The sequence below is a fragment of the Globicephala melas genome, chromosome 4 (genome assembly GCF_963455315.2).
Source record: "Globicephala melas chromosome 4, mGloMel1.2, whole genome shotgun sequence".
NCBI lineage: Eukaryota > Metazoa > Chordata > Mammalia > Artiodactyla > Delphinidae > Globicephala > Globicephala melas.
In genome coordinates, this window is record NC_083317.1 from 45,063,848 (window position 1) to 45,085,132 (window position 21,285).

Below are 21,285 nucleotides of genomic sequence, written 5' to 3' on the forward strand. Positions count from 1 at the left end.
AAGAAAAAGAAAGATGTTTTTTAAGCAATGTATGGCAACAGTATTCTTCAGACTCCAGAGGAGATTAGTTAAGATGAAACTCTTTTAAAACTCCCAAACTGGTTCTTTTTGCATATGCAGTTAGAGAAAGCTAGCTTGATAAAATACTGTTTTCAGAATTCTGACCCTGAGAGAACAAAAATATGCCTAGGAGAAAGCTTGAAGTTAAGTCTTATCAGGTCCTTAAAATACAAACACAGCCCACTTTGCCTGAGACTTCAGCTTTGGGTTAATTAGCAGAACTTCAAAAGATGTTTGGGTTCATTAAACATACGTCTTCTACCACATTAAACAGAAATTGTGCTATGAAAAAAAAATGTATGTTTTTAGAGGTTATGGAATATGTTCTTAAGTTTGCCAATCAGAAAATGCTGGTATAACAGTTCAATTACTTGTTTCTTGGTTTCGTTAGGATCGTTTTTTGTTTTTTGTGTTTTTTTTGCTGTACGCAGGCCTCTCACTGTTGTGGCCTCTCCTGTTGCGGAGCACAGGCTCCGGATGCGCAGGCTCAGCGGCCATGGCTCATGGGCCCAGCCGCTCCACGGCATGTGGGATCTTCCCGGACTGGGTCACGAACCTGTGTCCCCTACATTGGCAGGCGGACTCTCAACCACTGCGCCACCAGGCAAGCCCTAGGATCTTTTGAAGGTTAAAATTGTAATATGTAATTAAAGCTACTAAAATGTTAGGGAAAACATTTCAGTGTATAAAGCAAGTATGATATGTGCTGCCACTGAAGAAGGTGTAAAGACCAGAAATATATTTGCTGAGGAAAAAAGGAAAAATAATTTTGTCCTAGAACTGTTTGCTTATGTTAGGGAAAATAAGGGATGAATTAATGTGGATCCAGAAAGTGATAAAAGGTTTATGAAAAAGGAACTTTGAGAAAAAAAATAAATTTGTACGTTGTCAGGATTAAGATTAGATTGATTTAATTAGGTAAATGATCTTTGTTATTAATAGTAACCTGATACAAGACTGGAATTTGCTTTTCTTTCTCCCCATTAAGAGAACAGAATTTTCCTGGAGTATTGAGCTGCTTTAGATAACGGACTTTTAAGTTTCTTTCTCTAACTAACTTTGAGGATTCCTACGGGCCCCTAGGCATCTTAGAAAAAATATTAGAGTAACTAGAATTATTTTGTATGTTAAATTATATGAAAAATGTTTGATGACTTTCGGATCATACTGCTAAAGAGGGTAAGAAATTTTAAAAATTCTAATGGAAAGCTGCTGTTTTGCTTCAAACCATATTTTTGACCTCATTGTTCAGGATGGAAAAAATTGTCTAATAAAGTTATCACAGAGTATAAATATTTATTATGTGTATCACTGCTGGCTTTAAGTATACTGCTAAAAGCACATGTACAATGCTTATGTGACAATTGAGTGTGAGTGATAAAATATATAGCCCATAAAATGTTTCCCCGTCAGCATAGCTCTGTACTTGTTTTTTATGTCTGATTAGTTTTCACCCAACGTGGATAACTAGGCCAATATATAAACAAAAATTAGGCCTAGCACCGAGAGACATGAATGGACCCAGAGCAAGCAACCGAGCCACTCTGGCAATGCTGGAAAAAATGTTGATTATAAGTGCTTTCTATGAAAAGATTTACAATTAAAAGGGGAAAATGATGGAAGAAATTTTCACATATTGAGGTATGGGGAAGTCATTCTGGCTTATACATGATTTAATTTGAACATTAACCAAAACAGCAGGTTTGTGGCCTATTAAACATACATTGTACATCTGCTTTAACCATTAAGGAGAAAAAAACCACATTCAGAGAATAATACAGAGATAAATTTTGATTATAATCCTCATAATATGTCTACTAATTTTCAAATGTTTGTCCAGGTACTAAGACAAAGTAATCAAGGAGAGAGGTAATGTTTTCATAATGTAAAATACTGATGCTAAGCTTGGGATTTAAGATTGTTTCCAACTCTGTGTCCATTCACAAAATTAGGCAGGACTCCATCCCACTTTATCAGGAAGTAACCAGAGCGGCTGTCACTCCATTCCCTCAAAGAGTTGGGGAAAATTGGAACAGAAGTAGAACTAAAACCGAGTTCCTTTGCCACGTTTATGATTAACCCCTCAATCTAAAACTTTATTCCCTTTCTTGTTTTGTACCTGTCCCTCCTCAAGGTTGAGGAGTATCAAAGAAAAGGGGGAATTGAAACAAAGCAGGACTCTATGGTCCTCCCCACTGCCTCCATGTCCTCAGCCTGCCTTTTGTCTGTGGAAGAACTTTAGCCAAACAATAAGTTTAATTAGAGAAGTGAGAAAATGCAGAAACAAAGGAAAACAGTCGAATGAGACCAAATAATAATAGTTCAGTCATTAAGCAAAATTAAGGACATTTAGTTCTTCCTCAAGGACTATAGGTAATATTCTGAGCCATATCTTTTGAGCTGTCTTATAGATACTAAAACCCCCACCAGGTGGAAGAAGTTAACTACACAATGACCAGCCTGTAATCATGACATAAGCTGCCACAATTCTGAGAACTGGCCTCAAAGAAATGGGAACAAACCTGACCCTGGAACTAAAGACTAACTGTATTTAAAACAATCAAGATGATGCTGATCGGAGCACTGCATGACTAATTTCAAGATGACTGTCAGAGCCTACTGTGCTGTTTCTACATGTAGCCCCCTCCCTCTGTCTATAAAAGCTCTTGTCCACTGATTGTCAGTGGGGGGAGTCGACCTTTGGACAGGAGTTCCCCACCCGCCCCAGGTTGCTGGCCTCTAAAATAAAGCAAGCCTTCCTTTCCATCAACCTTGCCTCTTTATCAGATTTTGAGCAGAGAGCGGCCAGACTCCACTTTCAGTAACAATAGGAGTTCTATTGATTTTCAGCACTTTCCAGTCCTTCTGTAATACAGATATTTTAGTTAGCTTATACTTGCCAAATCAAAGTAAATGAATAAACCAAAACAAATTTTTCTAATGAAAATATACCTGAAAGCAAATGAGGTAATTGAAATACATGATTAAAAAACTCAAAATACAGTTATTATACAAAGCTTTGGAAAAGATTAGTTAGCATAATAATGAGAATAATAGCCTATTTATTTTTTTATTGATGCCTATTATATCCAAAATACTGAGCTAGTCACTTTTTACAGATTACCTCCTTAAACTTCCCATAGCAACCCTATTAGGTAGATGCTACTTCCTAGTTTATAGATGAGAAAATGAGGTGCAGAGAAAATAAGTGAATTGCCAAGAGTTAAGCTACTTAGCCAGAATTCAAAGTCAAGGACATCTAGCTCCAGATTTGACTTTTTAAAATCCTACATTACTCATAGAGAATGGACTTGAGGACACAGGGTGGGAGGGGAAAGCTGGGGCGAAGTGAGAGTAACATCAATGTATGTACACTACCGAATGTAAAATAGTTAGCTAGCGGGAAACGGCAGCAAAGCACAGAGAGATCAGCTAGGTGCTTTAAGATGACCTAGAGGGGTGGGATAGAGAGGATGGGAGGGAGGCAAAAGAGGGAGAGGATATGGGGACATATGTATGCATATGGCTGATTCACTTTGGTGTACAACAGAAACTAACACAGTACTGTGAAGCAATTATACTCCAATAAAGATTTATTAAAAAAAATCCTACAGTATACATGCTTATTTAGTAGGCCACAGCATATTTATGGAAAAATCAAGTTAAAGAGACAAACATTCTACTTTCACTCAATTCCTGTGTCTTCTTCATGAGAGCAAATGAGAATACTATCAGGTTTAGAGGTTTGGCTAATGTGTGTATTATATGCAAATACAACATTTTGTGAAGACTTAAAAATCTTGGAAGTACTCTGGAACATCAAATAACCATGGCTAACTAAATTAAAGAAATTTTAGTAGGTTGTGAGCTGTGGTTATTTTTTGATTGATCCCTTCACCATTTGGGGCCCAAAAGACTGCTTAGCACTTAGCCTAAACTTTGGAAGCATTTATAGAGATATTCTGTTCTCATTCAGATAAGGAGAATTAAGTCACTTGATGTTTTATTGTGATTGTTTCCAGTAGACTCTCAGATTTATATTAGAACAAAAATAATATGCATTTACAAATAAAAGAAAGCAGAATTTTATTTTATGTGATGTAAATGTCTATAACGTTAACTATTTAGAATTATTTGTTTTAGATGGATAAGTGTATGGATGATAAGCATGTTTTAAATGAAAGTCTGATAAGCATATTAGCAAAAGTTTTAAATTACAGTAACTGATTTTGTCATCCTCAGTAAATGCCAGGAAACATAGCTTTTACAGCAAGTTCATGGAAATGTTCAGATAAAATATTTATGAATTCTCCACTAAAAGAAAAGTCTCTTATGGTTTTGTTTGACAGAGGATGACCTTTGCTTCAATAAGTTCCCATCTTTGCTATAACTTAGTGTTTAGATGCCCTGCTTAGATGAATAAAACATAATATTTTGTTCTTTGTGTTTTCTAGTATATGTGATAATTAATAGAAAGGAAGACTTTGAAGCTTTAAAATGAAGTAAATGGGTAAAAAAAAAGGCATTAAGAAATCTTTGAAGATCAATTTCTCAGCAGGAAATTTGTCAAAGCAATTAGGATCTACCCTGACTTGGTCAAACACAGTAGTGCTCAGTTGATGTGCTCTTTCACATAACTAAAGCATTTTTAACTTTAGTGATCTGTGCTAGTCATACAGTCAGTCACCTGATGGTTCATACAGAGATGAGTCAACGACTCAGTTATGTAAAAAAGAACTTTATGAGAATAAAACCAAACGTACTACAGTTTTTAATATGAAAACTAAACAAACAGGAAAACATGAATTGGATAACTTTCAACTGGATGTACTATAGATTCAATGTAGATTCAATTTTAATATTTGTGCTTCTCTTCTTGCTTTAATTCTTATATTTCTTTAGAAGGAAGACAGTATTACTTTCTACTGAGGTATAATCAGAAAACAGTAGCAGTTGAGGTAAACAAGAAGTCCCCTACTCATGTCCTGAAGATCTGAAAGTTTGCTAAAACAACCATCTATTCCACCACCCCCTTTTAGCAAATAAGGTGTCATCTGGTCCAAAGGAAAGTAGCACATTAATCTTTGTGGTCATAGGACACCATTGATGCATTTAATCAATGATTTATTTAATGGCCTGACCCACGGGTAGGAATTTATTCTATGGTATTGAAAGATTACTTAGGACTTCAATATATAGATAGGTAGGGAATAAAGTATGGACTCATTAATATTTTTATAATGATCTCTCTTTGTAAAGGCATGTGAAAATTTGATTTTAATAGAGACACTGACATCACATGTCCCCAGACAAGGAGTAATTGTGCCCCTGTTGTGGGAATTATATCTATTTTCTTCCAAAACTCTCTGACATATACTGGACACATCCAGAGACATTGGAAGAAGGGCACTACTCATATTTGGTTAAAATATACTTGCAAAATTAAAACAAGTAAAGTGCCAAGTTCATATTATTGAAATTGTTCATTGAAAACGCCTGCCCTGAAAATTAGATTCTAGCATATTGGCATGTTTTTAACTAATCAAGTGCCAGTGGGTTACATGAGATTTATATGTGTTCACTGGCGTGCAAATAACAGGACCTGGAGAATTCCAAGAAAGTATATACATCTGAATAAATGTTTGAATTTCCTGGACTTATCTTCTAGATCAGCAGTCCCCAAAATATTTCTGCAGAGGATTAATCCTGTGACATGCTTTTCAAAAAGTGTTTCCTTGGTCAGTTGAGTTAGGAAATGTGCATGCTATATGACCTTCTTCACTGCTTACAGCAGAATAACACATTAAAAGCTTTGATAATTCCTTCAATAAGAAAACTTATTTGGCTTTTTTTCCCCCAGCTAGTGTCCCAAAAATGTACTTAAGTACAAGATTCTTTTCCTGTGCAACATTTATTAAAATCCTAAACATATAATCTTCTGGAAAATTATTCCCAACCTAGCATTTACCAAAGATATTCAAATTTAATAAATATCCTCTGGGAAATATTTGCCAAAATTCTTTCATACATGAAGAAACAAATTGTTTTCTGCATGGCTTTTTAGCATGTGGGATATGAAAGGTTTTCCTGGATTTGTGATATTGACTTTTGCAAAATCTTCTATAACATTTTTATTAGTGAAATGCCTTTTTTATGACAATAACAATGTTTGTTCAGTGTTGTCTTTTGTTCATGACAATAACAGTAGCCGATAATTTTGAGTGCTTGCAATGTGTCAGGAATTAATTTTAAGTGCTTTAAATGAAACAATATACTTAATCTTCACAATAACCCTCAGTGGTGGATATTATTATTTCCATTTTTTGGAAGAAAAAACTGAGGAAACAGAGAGGTTAAGTAAATTGATTACAGTCACATGACCAGTGAGTAGCAGAGCTGGTATTCAAAACCAAGCACCCTGGCACCAAAGCCCAAGTGCTTAATCATAGCACTATACCGCCACTTATCATGAGAGCCTGTTCTGGGACTCTCATGATCCTCCCTCCATCTCCACTCATTTGTAGCTTTAGGCTCCCAGTGGCTACTAGGATATCTCAGTGAAGAGGAAACCTAGTCTTGCTTCAGAAGCTTAAGATACTTGACAGTCTTTCTGACACTTATATGCCAGGAACATGGCCATAGTCAGTACAAACTCTTGAGCCGGAGTCAACAGAATAAAGTTTCCAAAGTTTAGGCTAACATTGTTTCCAAAAGTAGTGTTCTAGCATTCTGATATTTTATGAACATAGTGCCAGTAAAAGTTTTTCATTTTACATAGTATGAAATAAGAGAAATATAATACCATTGCCTCTTTTTTGGATATTTACAGTAACTTTGTTTAATCTAGCATTTTCCAAACTTATTTGAAGATATACCTCCTTCATGGTACACACCTATCAACATCTCGAAGACCAAAGTTAGAACCACCCTAAGTTTGATAAATAGTGAGTAATGACCAGTGATGTGCTGATGTTTAAAAACTGGATCTCCAAGGCAAAAAGGAAAGAAAGTTTTTTTTAAAGACTGATTTACAGAGTTTGAATGTTTGTAGTGAAAAGATAGGCACAATAGGTTCTGAAAAGCTGACAAAGGCTGGCTGCAGCACACCATATATTTCTCAATCTCCTCAAAATCTAGCATTACCTCTTATATCATCATTAAGAATTGGCATCTCTTTATGTGGAGGCCATTATACAAGCGATCAAGAGGGATTTTCAAGGATTGTATTCAAGGCTCTTACATGATTATCTTTACTTTGTGTGGACACTTGACATAAGTGCTTAAAAAGTCACATCTGGACTAAGTCACTACCAATATGGTTATGATGCCATAGACTTTCTTCCAAAAATCCTACATTAGATGCATATCAAGATTGCCTATATCCTAATAATTCTAGCTCTAGCTGTTTAAATGTATTCCTATCACAAAAAGCCATTATACAAGAGTCTATAATAAAAGACAGTACACACCAAAGTGGAAAAAAACCCAAAAGAACTAACCATAAGGAAAGAAAAGAGGAAACAAATTTAGACCAGGTTTATTTCAAAGATCCACTATCTACAAATATTTGCTCCCTAAACTGTTGTGCCCTAATGGAGTTCCCTCTAATTCCTTACAAATATCACTTTATCTAAACTTCTCTTATACATTATCATAAAATGGCACATTGATATGTATAAGCAGTTCGGTCAGGCTCTCTCATGAAGACATCTAAGACGACAGTACCATCCACAGTTATTCTACTAGCATTGAAGCCATTCCCATTGCATTGAAACTGTCAGGGTAGAAAACAATTTTCTCTACCCTCTTTTGTTATTGTTTGGGAACCTACAAATTAAATTGACAAAAGACAGATTATCAACAGAAAAGACAGATTTTTATTTATGTGCATACATAGGAGTTCACAGGAAAACATGACTCAAGGAGATGGTTAGAACTGGGGACTTATAACACATCTTGACAGGGGAAGGGGAGGGGAATAAGAGTACTTATGGGAAAACAAATGTCTTTTAGAAAAGATAAATGGGCCCTTAGAAAAATAGATGGCAGATACAATAGTTTTGTGACAACGTCTGTTTAGGTGATTTCTTGTCCTGGTGCTAACTTCTCCCTTCTGGTGATAGGAGTCAGTCCTCCCCGGTTGCAAAACTCCTGAGGAGGGGATTTATGACAGTTGAATTCTTTTGGGAGGCTCAGCTTTTAAACAGATAAGTAGAGTTTAGAAGTTTTAAAAAAAAAACTTTATAGTGTACATTATGGATCCCTTCAAAACTCAAATGGAGGACTTCCCTGGTGGCACAGTGGTTGAGTCCGCCTGCTGATGCAGGGGACACGGGTTCGATCCCTGGTCTGGGAAGATCCCACATGCCGCGGAGCAACTGGGCCCATTCACCACAACTACTGACCCTGCGCTCTAGAGCCCACGAGCCACAACTACTGAAGCCTGCGTGCCTAGAGCCCATGCTTCGCAACAAGAGAAGCCACTGCAATGAGAAGCCCAGGCACCGCAACGAAGCCCGCTAGCCACAACTAGAGAAAGCCTGCTTACAGCAACAAAGACACGACACAGCCAAAAAAAACAAAACAACGCAGAAAAACTCAAATGGACAATGATATATACACAGTGTAGAAGGCAGTAGAACAACCCAAATGTGGGAAGATAGTGACTGAGGTTAGGGAAGTCATCTGAGCAAATTATTGTCAGGTTTTTCTGAAGCACAGCTGCAGGCAAGGAAACATCATTGTGGGTATCTGGGAAAAAAAACGTCCTGCAAGCAGAGGTCATTTCTTAGTGAATTTATGATGTGGCTAATTTTTAGCCTGATAGGGCACTTCTCTTTGAACAGAGATTTGGCTTCCTTAAGAACCAGGCAGAATTATGCAACTAAAGGCTGCAGATTCAAATCAAAGACAAATTAATATGTATGTAGTAAAAAAAAGAAAACTCTGCCCATTAATTCAAATTGATCTCTTAAGTCAAAGTCAGAAAACCATGATAAGAATTACAATAAATGACATAATTCTAAAATTATTAAGGACAGAAGTACATATATTCAGGGTGACACTCAAAATACTTACAGCATAGGCATTATCCAGATTAAAGAGTGCTGGCTGTAAACCATTGTTATGGCCATGATAGCATGTACCCACTAAAATGCCATCATTACATTGTCAGATAGATTTCCTTGTTTACCTATCACTTTGCTGACACTAACCTAATGTAATTTGAATATTCAGAAATGGTGTTGCTAAATTCCAATTTTAGTTTTTAAAATTAATATTAAATTTTATGTATTTTTCGTGTATACTGTACAATTAATTATAAGTTAATGTTAAGAAAACAAATACTACTTGGTTGCATAAACTCACCTTACAAATGTATAGGCTAAAAAAATTGTTTTATCCACATACTTTTTCCCCTAGAAACAGAATTTAGAAAAAAACCCCACAATTATTTAGCACATCGTGTTGCATTTTAAATGAAATACAAAAATGTGGCTAAGATTCACATTATTCATAGTGAATAATAATACTTAGATCATTTTTAGTTTGGAAAATCTTTGTAATCCTATTAACTTTTGCAATAAATATGGAGCAATGCCATTTGGCTTGTTAACAAAGTAGTCACAAAAATCGCTGGGGAAAAGTGTAACATATGCACTAAATACCTTTGAAGCTATTTAGAGAACATGAAATAGAAATTATGAGCTAGCAGCCAATGTGAGAAAACACTAGGTTTTTTTCTGCGTGCAGTCATGATTTGTAAACAACAATTACTAACTAGAGAAAATGAGAGCAAAACACAGGGCTCAGCCAGGTGTTATTTTATGTAAGTTATTTATTCTACTATTTGATCCGTGATAAGAACAAAATCACCCATATCCTCAGGAATACATGAATGTTTCAAGGCAGCTGTGGGAGCACCTGGCTACTTGTCCTATGCAAAGACTACTTCTATCAAGGAAGAATCAAGACTTATTCCTCTTGGCTTGAACCAGAAACCATCCCAATAAATCTGTTGCATTGCATTATTTCTTTAATGAGAGAACAAAAGCAGTTTTACGTCCTATTTCTGGTGAATTGGCAGGAATACACTTGCATCCTCTTGAATCTGTGTGACAGGATCCTTCAACATTCCCTTGAGTGGCCAACAGCATGAGTGCTTTCTCCCTTTGTATATTTTCTATAAATGCACACACACACATACTATTGGTAAGGAAGAAACTTTCTTCTCCCTCCTAGGTTCTTCTGGCTGATCTAAGAATTAAATTGACCTGAGACAAATTGACAAGAGAAAATCAAACAAAAGTTTAATAACATGTATATATGAGAGAAACCCAGGAAAACTGAGTAACTCACCAAAAAATCGTTGAAACCTTTGCTTTAAATACCATTGTCAGCTAAATACAAAAGAGTATGCTGGGGTAGTGATTTGGGACTTCGAAAGGGAGAAAGGCAATTCACATGGAAATGGAAAAGCATATGTTTGCTGGGCCATGCAGAGACAATGGGACACAAAGTGAATTCTGACAGGGCTGACAAGGTTGTCCTACCACATCTAGCCCATATTCTTTACAGACATCTCTGGTGATATCTCTTATTCAGGGAATAGGCCCTTTACCTAAATTCTTTAGATAGCTAAGGGAGATGCCATAGACATTGTGTGCCATAGACTTTCTTCCAAAAAGGGAGATATAAAAAGGAAGGCTTCCTGAGTCTTCTTTTTCTTAAAAATAATCAGGCTATTTCACTAAGCACGATACCGTCTAGGTCTATCCATGTTGCTGCAAATAACGGAATTTCATTCTTTTTTATGGCTAAGTAATAATTGTGTGTGTGTGTGCGTGTGTGTGTGCACGTGTGTATCACATGTTCTTTATCCATTCATCTGTTGATGGACACTTGGGTTACTTTCATATCTTGGGGTTACTTCCTTTATTGTAAATAATGCTACTATAAACATTGAGGCACATGTATCTTTTCGACTTAGTGTTTTAGATTTTTTTGGTTATATACCCAGGAGTGGAATTGCTGGATCATATGGTAGTTCTATTTTCAGTTTTTTGAGGAACCTCCACACTGTTTTCCACAGGGGCTGCACCAATTTACCTTCCCCCCAACAGAGTATAGGAGTTCCCTTTTTTCCAGATCCTCGCCAACATTTGCTATTTGTGTTCTTTTTAATGTTAGCCATTCTGACAGGTGTGAGGTGATATCTCATTGTGGTTTTGATTTGCATTTCTCTAATAATTAGCAATGTTGAGCATATTTTCATGTGCCTCTTACCTATCCGTATGTCTTCTTTGGAAAAATGTCTATTCTGGTCTACTGCCCATTCTTTAATCAGATTGTTTTTTTGATATTGAGCTGTATGAGCTGTTTTTATATTTTAGATATTAACCCTTTATCAATGATATCATTTGCAAATATTTTCTCCCATTTAGTAGGTTGTCTTTTCATTTTGTCAATGATTTCCTTTGCTTTGTAAAAGATTTTAAGTTAAATTAGGTCCTGTTTAGTTTTGCTTTTATTTCTTTTGCCTTAAGACACAGATCCAAAAAAACCATTGCTACGATTTATGTAAAAGAGTGTTCTGCCTATATTCTTTTCTGGGATTTTTATGGTTTCAGGTCTTACATTTAGGGCCTCAGTCTATTATGAGTTTATTTTTGTATATGGTGTGAGGAAATGTTCTCATCTCATTCTTTTACTTGTAGCTGTCCAGCTTTCCCAGCACCACTCCTTTTTCTTCATTGTATATTCTTGCCTCCTTTGTCATAGATTAATTGACCATAGACACATGGGTTTATTTCTGAGCTCTCTAGTGAGATAAATCAGACAAAGACAAATACTCTTTGTTATCACTTATATGTGGAATCTAAAAAAATTAAAAGCACAAATGAATGAATGCATATAACTGTTGACTGAAAAAAAAAAGCACATCCTAAAAGTTGAGAGCTATGTTTTATTCGGCAGATACTCTTAAGACTTCAAGCCCAGGAGACAGCATCTCAAATAGCACTGAGAGACTGCTCCGAAGAGGAAGGGGAGAAACCAGGATATGTAGGAGTTTTTGCAACTAAATCAGGTAGTCAGAACATCAAAAGACTACTGTTAATAAAAAGAAAACCAGATTTCTCAAGTTAAGGAATTGCTTTTCTATGTATAGGAAGATGTAAGAGTCTGAGCTCACTGAAATTATTCCTTTGATATGCACCTCAGCTATCTGGAGCTAGTATTCTGAGCTTCCTCAGCCTCTCTGTCAGGGTGGCTGCAAGTGGCTGACAGCTAGAAGGGCTTGGCAGTGGGCAGCCCATTTGTCTCCATCCTGAGTTCCCTCAGGGCTCGCCTTCCAGGCAACTGTAATGTAATGGCTTGATGGCTGCAACATAGTTTGTTTACTGATATGGCAGGCAATATTTTAGTCCTGATAACAAAACAGAAACTGACTCACAGATGTAGAGAACAAACTAATGGTTACCAGTGGGGAGAAAGAGTGGGGTGAACGACAACATAAGCATATGGGGTTAAGAGATAAAAAGTACTGTGCATAAAATTAATAGGCAGCAAGGATATATTGTACAGCAGAGGGAAATACAGACATTATTTTGTAATAACATTAAATAGAGTATAATCTGTAAAAATATCGAAACTAATATATTAGTGTATCTAGGTCTTCTGCCCATTCTTTAATCAGGTTGCTTGTTTTTAAATCAACTATACTTCAGTTAAAAAATTAATAACCAACCTAAATTAATGGTCATGCCAAAGAGACACATTACGTGGTGGCAAATTTTGCTTCCCTACAACAAATATATACTTATATAAAATTGTGAAGATAACTTTCACTTCCAAAAAGTAAGAGAAAAAAACCCAAAGCACAGCTTTTTAAACATTGTACAGCTAGATTACATAAAAAACATATAGAATCTTAGCGTTACAACCTATAAAATTATGGAATCCAGCAGACTTTTACTGATCAAGAGATGTTAAATTGTGGCGAGGGAAAGTGAGAGTTCAGCTTAGGGGTGGAACAGGTATCAGGATGATGAAAATGGGTTTGGAATTAGTGAAAGGACAGTTGATATTGGAAGCACTCAAAATCGATAATCAAATAACTCAGAATATTTTGGGTTTTGCTTTTATTTCTCAGTCCAAATACATTTTCAATTGAGACAGTTCAATAATGGAAAACATTGAAAAGAAACTAACCCAAGATGGATTTTAATATTATACAATCAAATTATGGCGTAATGTCCATTTTCATCATCACCATATGTTCAAACTCTTATCACTTTGCAATAATCTTTCCTTATTTTCTGGTAATATTATTATTATATGTTATTATTTTCTTACATTAATTCTACTCTCATAAAATGATGATTATATACATGGAATATGTAAATTAATTAGATAGTGTTCACATGGTACCTTAAAGGATTTATAGAACAGAACCTCAGAGGGCAGGACAGTTGTCTGAAGCCTTGAAACAAGATTTAAACAAGTTCTGAATAAAAGAGATACTCACATTCAAGGTACCTAATGTGTTTGTGTGGCACTGTACTAGGTCCTATGGGAGCTTCAGATCTTGAAATGTGACACAGTTCCTAAAGTACAGTCGGTAAATGCTGGACTCAGTCTGGAGTCTGCTCCTTATCTCTTATGTAATTGTGAGTAAGTTATTTCCAGTCTGATCCTATTTCCTCAACTAAAATGAGAATAGTGTACTTAACAGAGTTACAGTGTATTTCAGGTGATTTAATATACGTGAAAGAGCATAAGAAGTTGAAAAGTGAACTACAGTATATTATTATTTATTCTGTAAAGAGGAATAGAATAGCAAGAGCTTAAGATAAAGGCAGTCAATGCTAGATGTCATGTGGAATAGACAATAAATGTTTTAGGAATTCAGACATCAAAATCAATTCCATTTGAAGTGATCAAAGAAGTCTTAAGCTAGTCTGTGTTTCTATCTTAAGGGAAAAAAGGTAATTGCTCTATTTTACCTTATAATATGAATAGAAGTCCTTATATGTGAATCTGTCTTCTAAAATTCCCAAGGTTATCCATGGGCTGTTTCACAGCCCTAAAATGTGAGTGAAATTTTCTGGTCTGTTTATGTACCTTAGGGGTCCAACAGCATAGAAAAAGGTCTTTATTTTTCCTTCTTGAGACATCTCATAAACAAATCCATAACAGTTATGAGACTAATTTTCATAAAACTTCTTCATTTAAAAAACTTTTGAAGCCAGTCATCTTTCAGCTAGCTTTCTCTGCAATTTTGTATCCTCCTTTAAATTCAAGGATGACGGAAATACAGGGTAACTAAAATTTGATGACACCTCCATAAGTCACATGTATCACTTCATAGTCATAGCTTATAAATATATTAATATTTAGATTCAACTCTTTGAAATTTATTAAAATTTTTAATTATATTTTTGAAAACAATCTTTAGAATAATGAGCTAAGGCTAAGATTAGTTAGACTCTTTGAAATAAAATCATATTCCTTTTAAATCAGTTTTAAAAATTATTAATAAAGTAATAATTTGTTAATATAATTTAAAAATCAGTAACTATCAGACAATTATTAGATTTATGTCTGTTTTGCTCTTTTAACATCTAGTTTTCCTAGGCCAGCATGGTAATGGTAAACAGCTATTAGTAGTTTAATGCTATTATAGTTTTTATATATACATATATATGTGTATATACACACACACACACACACACATATATATATATATATATATATTTGTTTTGTTTTTTTAGAGAACCCACAGTTCAGTTTTTTTCAGAGCAAAGAAAAGAGAAACTTTTGATCACACTAGAAGAAACTCAGCCAGAAGTTTGGAATCTGTACTGAAACAACAGGTTCAATGAGGACAATATCCTGCAAATACAGTTGATTCGCTGTTGCATCTATCTACTGTTTGTCTAATATTAACAACTGTAAACAGAGTAGTGCAAATAGTATTTGGAAAAAGCCTTTCACTGTTACAGTGTCAGGCACAACATTCCACTTCTTTTCTTACCATTGGTTTTCTTTGCCTACCTGGGCTTCCTCTTCTTCAGTAAGGTCACTTTTGATATTGAAGGTCTTGAAAATCTCCTCATGCGTTTTCCCCCTTGATCATATTGGCAACAGTCTTGCATGTGATATCAAGCAAACCTTTGAGAGTTTGCAGCCAGAGTAAGTTCAAAAAGTGTTCCTTGGAAAACTTTCAGGAATCCTTCTTCCCAGACAGGGATATTATCCCTTTCTTTTTCTTTGTTCTCATCATCCTCAGGAGAAGGGTCATCCTCGTGGTGGATGTACCACTGAATGACCTTTTTTGTGTGTGTGGGGGGGGTACGTGGGCCTCTCACTGTTGTGGCCTCTCCCGTTGCAGAGCACAGGCTCCGGACGCGCAGGCTCAGCGGCCATGGCTCACGGGCCCAGCCGCTCTGCGGCATGTGGGATCTGCCCAGACCGGGGCATGAACCCGTGTCCCCTGCATCGGCAGGCGGACTCTCAACCACTGCGCCACCAGGGAAGCCCTGAATGACCTTTTTTAATGCTGCTGAATTAAGATTTGGAGAGGAACTGGTCATTATCTCCTTCATGATCCATTCCAAATCTTCCAAAATGGTCTTGATAGATACACAATTTAGTTATAAAATAGATACACAATTTAGTTATACAGTTTGGGGGCATTTGCTATTTTTAAAATGTTTTGAATCATGGCATGCATGCCATTTTGCATATTGTTTTGTCACTTTAAATATTATACTTATTTCCCCATGCCTGTATGTCTACATCATGTTTTAAACAGCTTGATTGAAATCTACTGTATGGATTTCTTTTAAGAGTCTGAATTTTTTTTAAGTACAGCAATAAAATTTGTATGTAAAACTTTATTCATTACATTATTTTAGAATTTATATTTTTGCAGGCTTTATCACTTAGCTGCTTCCTTTCCACAATATGTGTTAAAATGATTTTAGTCATTTACTTATAGATGACTTTCCTGGTCATTTTAATATAATTTTTTCTCTTTTTTGATAATATTTAGTTGGTTCATTTTTTCTTATACCTGGAACATGATTCAGAATTTTTGATGAAGCAACTGAGGCCCAGAAGTTACAAACCATTTTCAAATATAACTAAGATATTATATTTTAAATCTATTTATATAATTTTTATATATAATTTATATAATTTTACAGTTCAAATAATAGTACTTTTACCTAGAAGAATTACTAAAAACCAGTATTTTTTATTTTAATATAATATTATGAATAGGGAGATTGTGTGAAGTTAAGATGAAAAGGGACAAATTATTGATTTTTCTCTAGGGCCATGCCAACTTTCTGAGATTTTGGTGGATAGTATATGTTAAATTCCTAGAAAATACTGGCACAACATATATCACCGTTTTACTGAAACTTGACAGGTAATAATAAGGTCAACAGAATCTCAGACTGGTCTAATCTGAGGACATTTTTCCCCCTTACATGTCAAAGAAACTGCATTTTATAGCATGGATCCAGGAAGGATCCATTCCTTCCCTCTTCCAGCTTCTGCATTCCTTGGTTCACAGCCTTCTCTTATGTAGATGTCTCCTCCTACCTCCCTTTTATGAGTATACTTGTGATTATATTGGGCCTACCTGGATAATCCAGGATAATCTCATCTCAAAACCCTTAATTTAATCAAAACTGCAAAGTCCCTTTACCAGAGAAGAACATTCACATGTTCTGGGGATTACAATGTGGAAATAATTTGGAGGCCATAATTCATCCTATCACAGGTGTCATATGGTTGAACATATCACAGTGTTATACTCAGGTCTAGAAAAGAGACAGAAACTAGAAAGAAAGCACCAATTCTGCTGTATGTAAGTATCACATGTATATCTCAAACACATAATCAGGTTTTAACCACACAGGGAAAGTAGATAACAGTATATATTACCATTAAACTCTGATTACAGGAAAAAACACATCATGAGCAGATATCATTAGAATATATTATGCTATCTAAAGCACAGTATATTTAATAAACATTTCCAAAACAAGATATAGATCAGAAATATTTGGAAGCATGTTATCAGGTTTCAAAAAATGTCAATTCACATGATAAATATCACATTTACAACATTTCACAAGTAAAATTACTGTATTGAGTATAGTGTGTTTCTCTTCTGCGCATACACAGAAGAAACACTATTACATGTTCTTGCTCTGCAGTTATACCCATTGGTTCATTAGCAAAGAAAAGGGGAAAATCATATAGTCTTAAAAGTCTGCTCTGAGTTGTACTTTCTGGTCTATATTATTTATTTATTATATAATTGTTCTTAATTCACATTTCATCAGTTGATTATAATTCCTTTAAATCACAGATACACATCTTTCTAGAAAGAAGCACAGGGAAGAAAAGAAAGGAGAGGATAAAGCAAAGAGACACAGAAAAGCACTAAGGAATGACATGAAGAAAGAATAAAGGAAGGAAGAGGGATAGGAAGAAGAGAAAGAAGAAAAAAAGAAGAAAGGTTGATAGATAAGCAAAGTGGAAGAGTTAATTATATTTATACTAAAGGTCAGCACTAGGACTAGGTGGAAGTTATTGGAAGAAAACAATGACTCCATATGAGAACTTTTTATCAGTTAAAGATTTTCAAAAGAGAATGGGCGAGCAACCTCCCCAAGTAGGGGAAGGAAGATACAGGGCCTTCAGCCATGTGAGGAGGATACAGCAGGTGCCAGAGAGACAGACATTCAAGATGGCGGAGGAGTAAGACATAGATATCACCTTCCTCCCCACAAATACGTCAGAAATACAACTACATGTGGAACAACTCCTACAGAACACCTACTGAACATTGCCAGAAGACCTTAGACTTCCCAAAGATTTTCATTTTTTCCTTTTTCTCTTTTTGTGAGTGTGTATGTTATGTTTCTTTGTGTGATTTTGTCTGTGTAGCTTTGTTTTTGCCATTTGTCCCAGGGTTCTGTCTGGCCATTTCTTTTTCTTGTCTTTTTTTGTAGTATAGTTTTTAGCATTTGTCATCATTGGTGGATTTGTTTTTTGCTTTGGCTGCTCTCTTCTTTATTTTTCTTTCCTTTTCTTATTACTTTTTAATTTTTAATATTTTTTTATTTTAATAACTTTTATTTTATTTTATTTATTTCTTTTTTTTCTCCTTTTCTTTTGAGCCATGTGGCTAACAGGGTCTTCATGCTCCAGCTGGGTGTCACGCCTGTGACTCTAAGGTGGTAGAGCCAAGTTCAGGACATTGGTCCACCAGAGACCTCCCAGCTCCACGTAATATCAAATGGCAAAAGCTCTCCCAGAGATCTCGATCTCAATGCTAAGACCCAGCTCCACTCAAATGATCAGCAAGCTACAGTGCAGGACACCCTATGCCAAACAACTAGCAAGACACGTGCACAACCCCACCCATGAGCAGAGAGGCAACACCATTGGACATGGTCCTGCCCAACAGAAAGACAAGATCCAGCCTCATCCACCAGAACACAGGCACCAGTCCCCTCCACCAGGAAGCCTATACAACCCACTGAACCAACCTTAGCCACTGGGGGCAGACACCAAAAACAACGGAAACTGTGAACCTGTGAAAAGGAGACACCAAACACAGTAAGTGAAGCAAAATGAGAAGACAGAGAAACACAGAGCAGGTGAAGGAGCAAGGTAAAAACCCACCAGACCAAACAAATGAAGAGGAAATAGGCAGACTACCTGAAAAAGAATTCAGAGAAATGATAGTAAAGATGATCCAAAATCTTGGAAATAGAATGGAGAAAATACAAGAAAGGTTTAACAAGGACCTAGAAGACCTAAAGAGCAAACAAACAATGATTAACAACACAATAAATGAAATTTAAAATTCTCTAGAAGGAATCAGTAGCAGAATAACTGAGCCAGAAGAAAGTATAAGTGACCTGGAAGATAAAATAGTGGAAATAACTACCACAGAGCAGAATAAATAAAAAAGAATGAAAAGGCTTGAGGACAGTCTCAGAGACCTCTGGGGCAATATTAAATGCACCAATGTTCAAATTATAGGGGTCCCAGAAGAAGAAGAGAAAAAGAAAGGGACTGAGAAAATATTTGAAGAGATTATAGTTGAAAACTTCCCTAATATGGGAAAGGAAATAGTCATTCAAGTCCAGGAAGCACAGAGGAGCCACATACAGGATAAATCCAAGGAGAAACACACCAAGACACATATTAATCAAACTATCAAAAATTAAATACAAAGAAAATATATTAAAAGCAGCAAAGGAAAAACAAAAAATTACACAAAAAGGAATCCCCATAAGGTTATCAGCTGATTTTTAAGTGGACACTGCAGGCCAGAAGGGAGTGGCCTGTGATGAAAGGGAAAAACCTACAACCTACAACCAAGATTACTCTACCCAGCAAGGATCTCATTAAGGTTTGATGGAGAATTTAAACCTTTAAAGACAAGCAAAGGAAGAGAATTCAGCACCGCCAAACCAGCTTTACAACAAATGCTAAAGGAACTTCTCTAGGCAGTAAACACAAGAGGAGCAAAAGACTTACAGTAACAAACCCAGAATAATTAACAAAATGGTAATAGGAACATACATATCAATAGGTACCTTAAATGTAAATGGATTTAATGCTCCAAACAAAAGACATAGACTGACTGAATAGATAGAAAAAACAAGGCCCATATATATGCTGTCTACAAGAGACCCACTTCAGACCTAGGGACACATACAGACTGAAAGTGAGGGGATGCAAAAAGATATTCCATGCAAATGGAAATCAAAAGAAAGCTGGAGTAGCAATTCTTATATCAGACAAAATAGACTTTAAAATAAAGACTATTACAAGAGACAAAGAAGGACACTACATAATGATACAGGGATCGAGAAGATATAACAATTGTAAATATTTATGCACCCAACATAGGAGCACCTCAATACATAAGACAAATACTAACAGCCATAAAAGGGGAAATCGACAGTAACACAATCATAGTAGGGGATTTCAACACCCCACTTTCACCAATGGACAGATCATCCAAAATGAAAATAAATAACGGAACACAAGCTTTAAATGATACATTAAACAAGATGGACTTAATATTTATAGGACATTCCATCCAAAAACAACAGAATACACTTTCTTCTCAAGTGCTCATGGAACATTCTCCACGATAGATCATATGTTGGGTCACAAGTCAAGCCTTGGTAAATTTAAGAAAATTGAAATTGTTTCAAGTATCTTTTCTGACCACTATGAGACTAGATATCAATTACAGGAAAAAAGCTGTAAAAAATACAACCACATGGAGTATAAACACTACACTACTAAATAACCAAGAGATCACTGAAGAAATCAAAGAGGAAATTAAAAAACACCTAGAAACAAATGACAATAGAAACACGATGACGCAAAACCTATGGGATACAGCAAAAGCAGTTCTAAGAGGGAAGGTTACACCAATAGAATCCTACATCAAGAAACAATGAAGAACTCAAATAAAAAACCTAACCTTACACCTAAAGCAATTAGAAAAAGAAGAACAAAAATCCCCAAAGTTAGCAGAAGGAAAGATATCATAAGTATCAAATCAGAAATAAATGAAAAGGAAATGAAGGAAACAATAGCAAAGATCAATAAAACTAAAAGCTCGTTCTCTGAGAAGATAAACAAATTGATAAACCATTAGCCAGACTCATCAAGAAAAAAAGGGAGAAGATTCAGATCAATAGAATTAGAAATGAAAAAGGAGAAGTGACAACTGACACTGCAGAAATACAAAGGATCATGAGAGATTACTACAAGCAGCTATATGCCAATAAAATGGACAACCTGGAAGAAATGGACAAATTCTTAGAAATGCACAAGCTTCTGAGACTGAACCAGGAAGAAATAGAAAATATAAACAGAACAATAACAAGCGCTGAAATTGAGACTGTGATTAAAAATCTTCCAGCAAACAAAATCCCAGGACCAGATGGCTTCACAGGCGAATTCTATCAAACATTTAGAGAAGAGCTAACTCCTATCCTTCTCAAACTCTTCCAAAATATAGCAGAGGGAGGAACACTCCCAAACTCGTTCTACGAGGCCACCATTACTCTGATACCAAAACCAGGCAAAGATGTCACAAAGAAAGAAAATGACAGGCCAATATCACTGATGAACATAGATGCAAAAATCCTCAGCAAAATACTAGCA

The 21,285-nt window shown here is 35.7% G+C and overlaps 1 protein-coding gene across 9 annotated transcripts in view; it reads left to right on the top strand.

The window, feature by feature from the left end:
• Positions 1 to 21,285, top strand: part of EPHA6 (EPH receptor A6) — an 867,394-nt gene that overhangs the window by 471,982 nt on the left and 374,127 nt on the right. Inside the window, exon 6 of one of the 9 annotated variants that reach the window (XM_060297946.1) lies at positions 18,264 to 18,367. The exons of the other annotated variants lie outside the window; for them this stretch is intronic. Within the exon in view, the coding sequence (XP_060153929.1) occupies positions 18,264 to 18,313 (50 nt within the window). The 3' untranslated portion in view covers positions 18,314 to 18,367. Of the gene's footprint in view, positions 1 to 18,263; positions 18,368 to 21,285 lie in introns of those variants that run through there. 9 annotated transcript variants of the gene reach the window in all.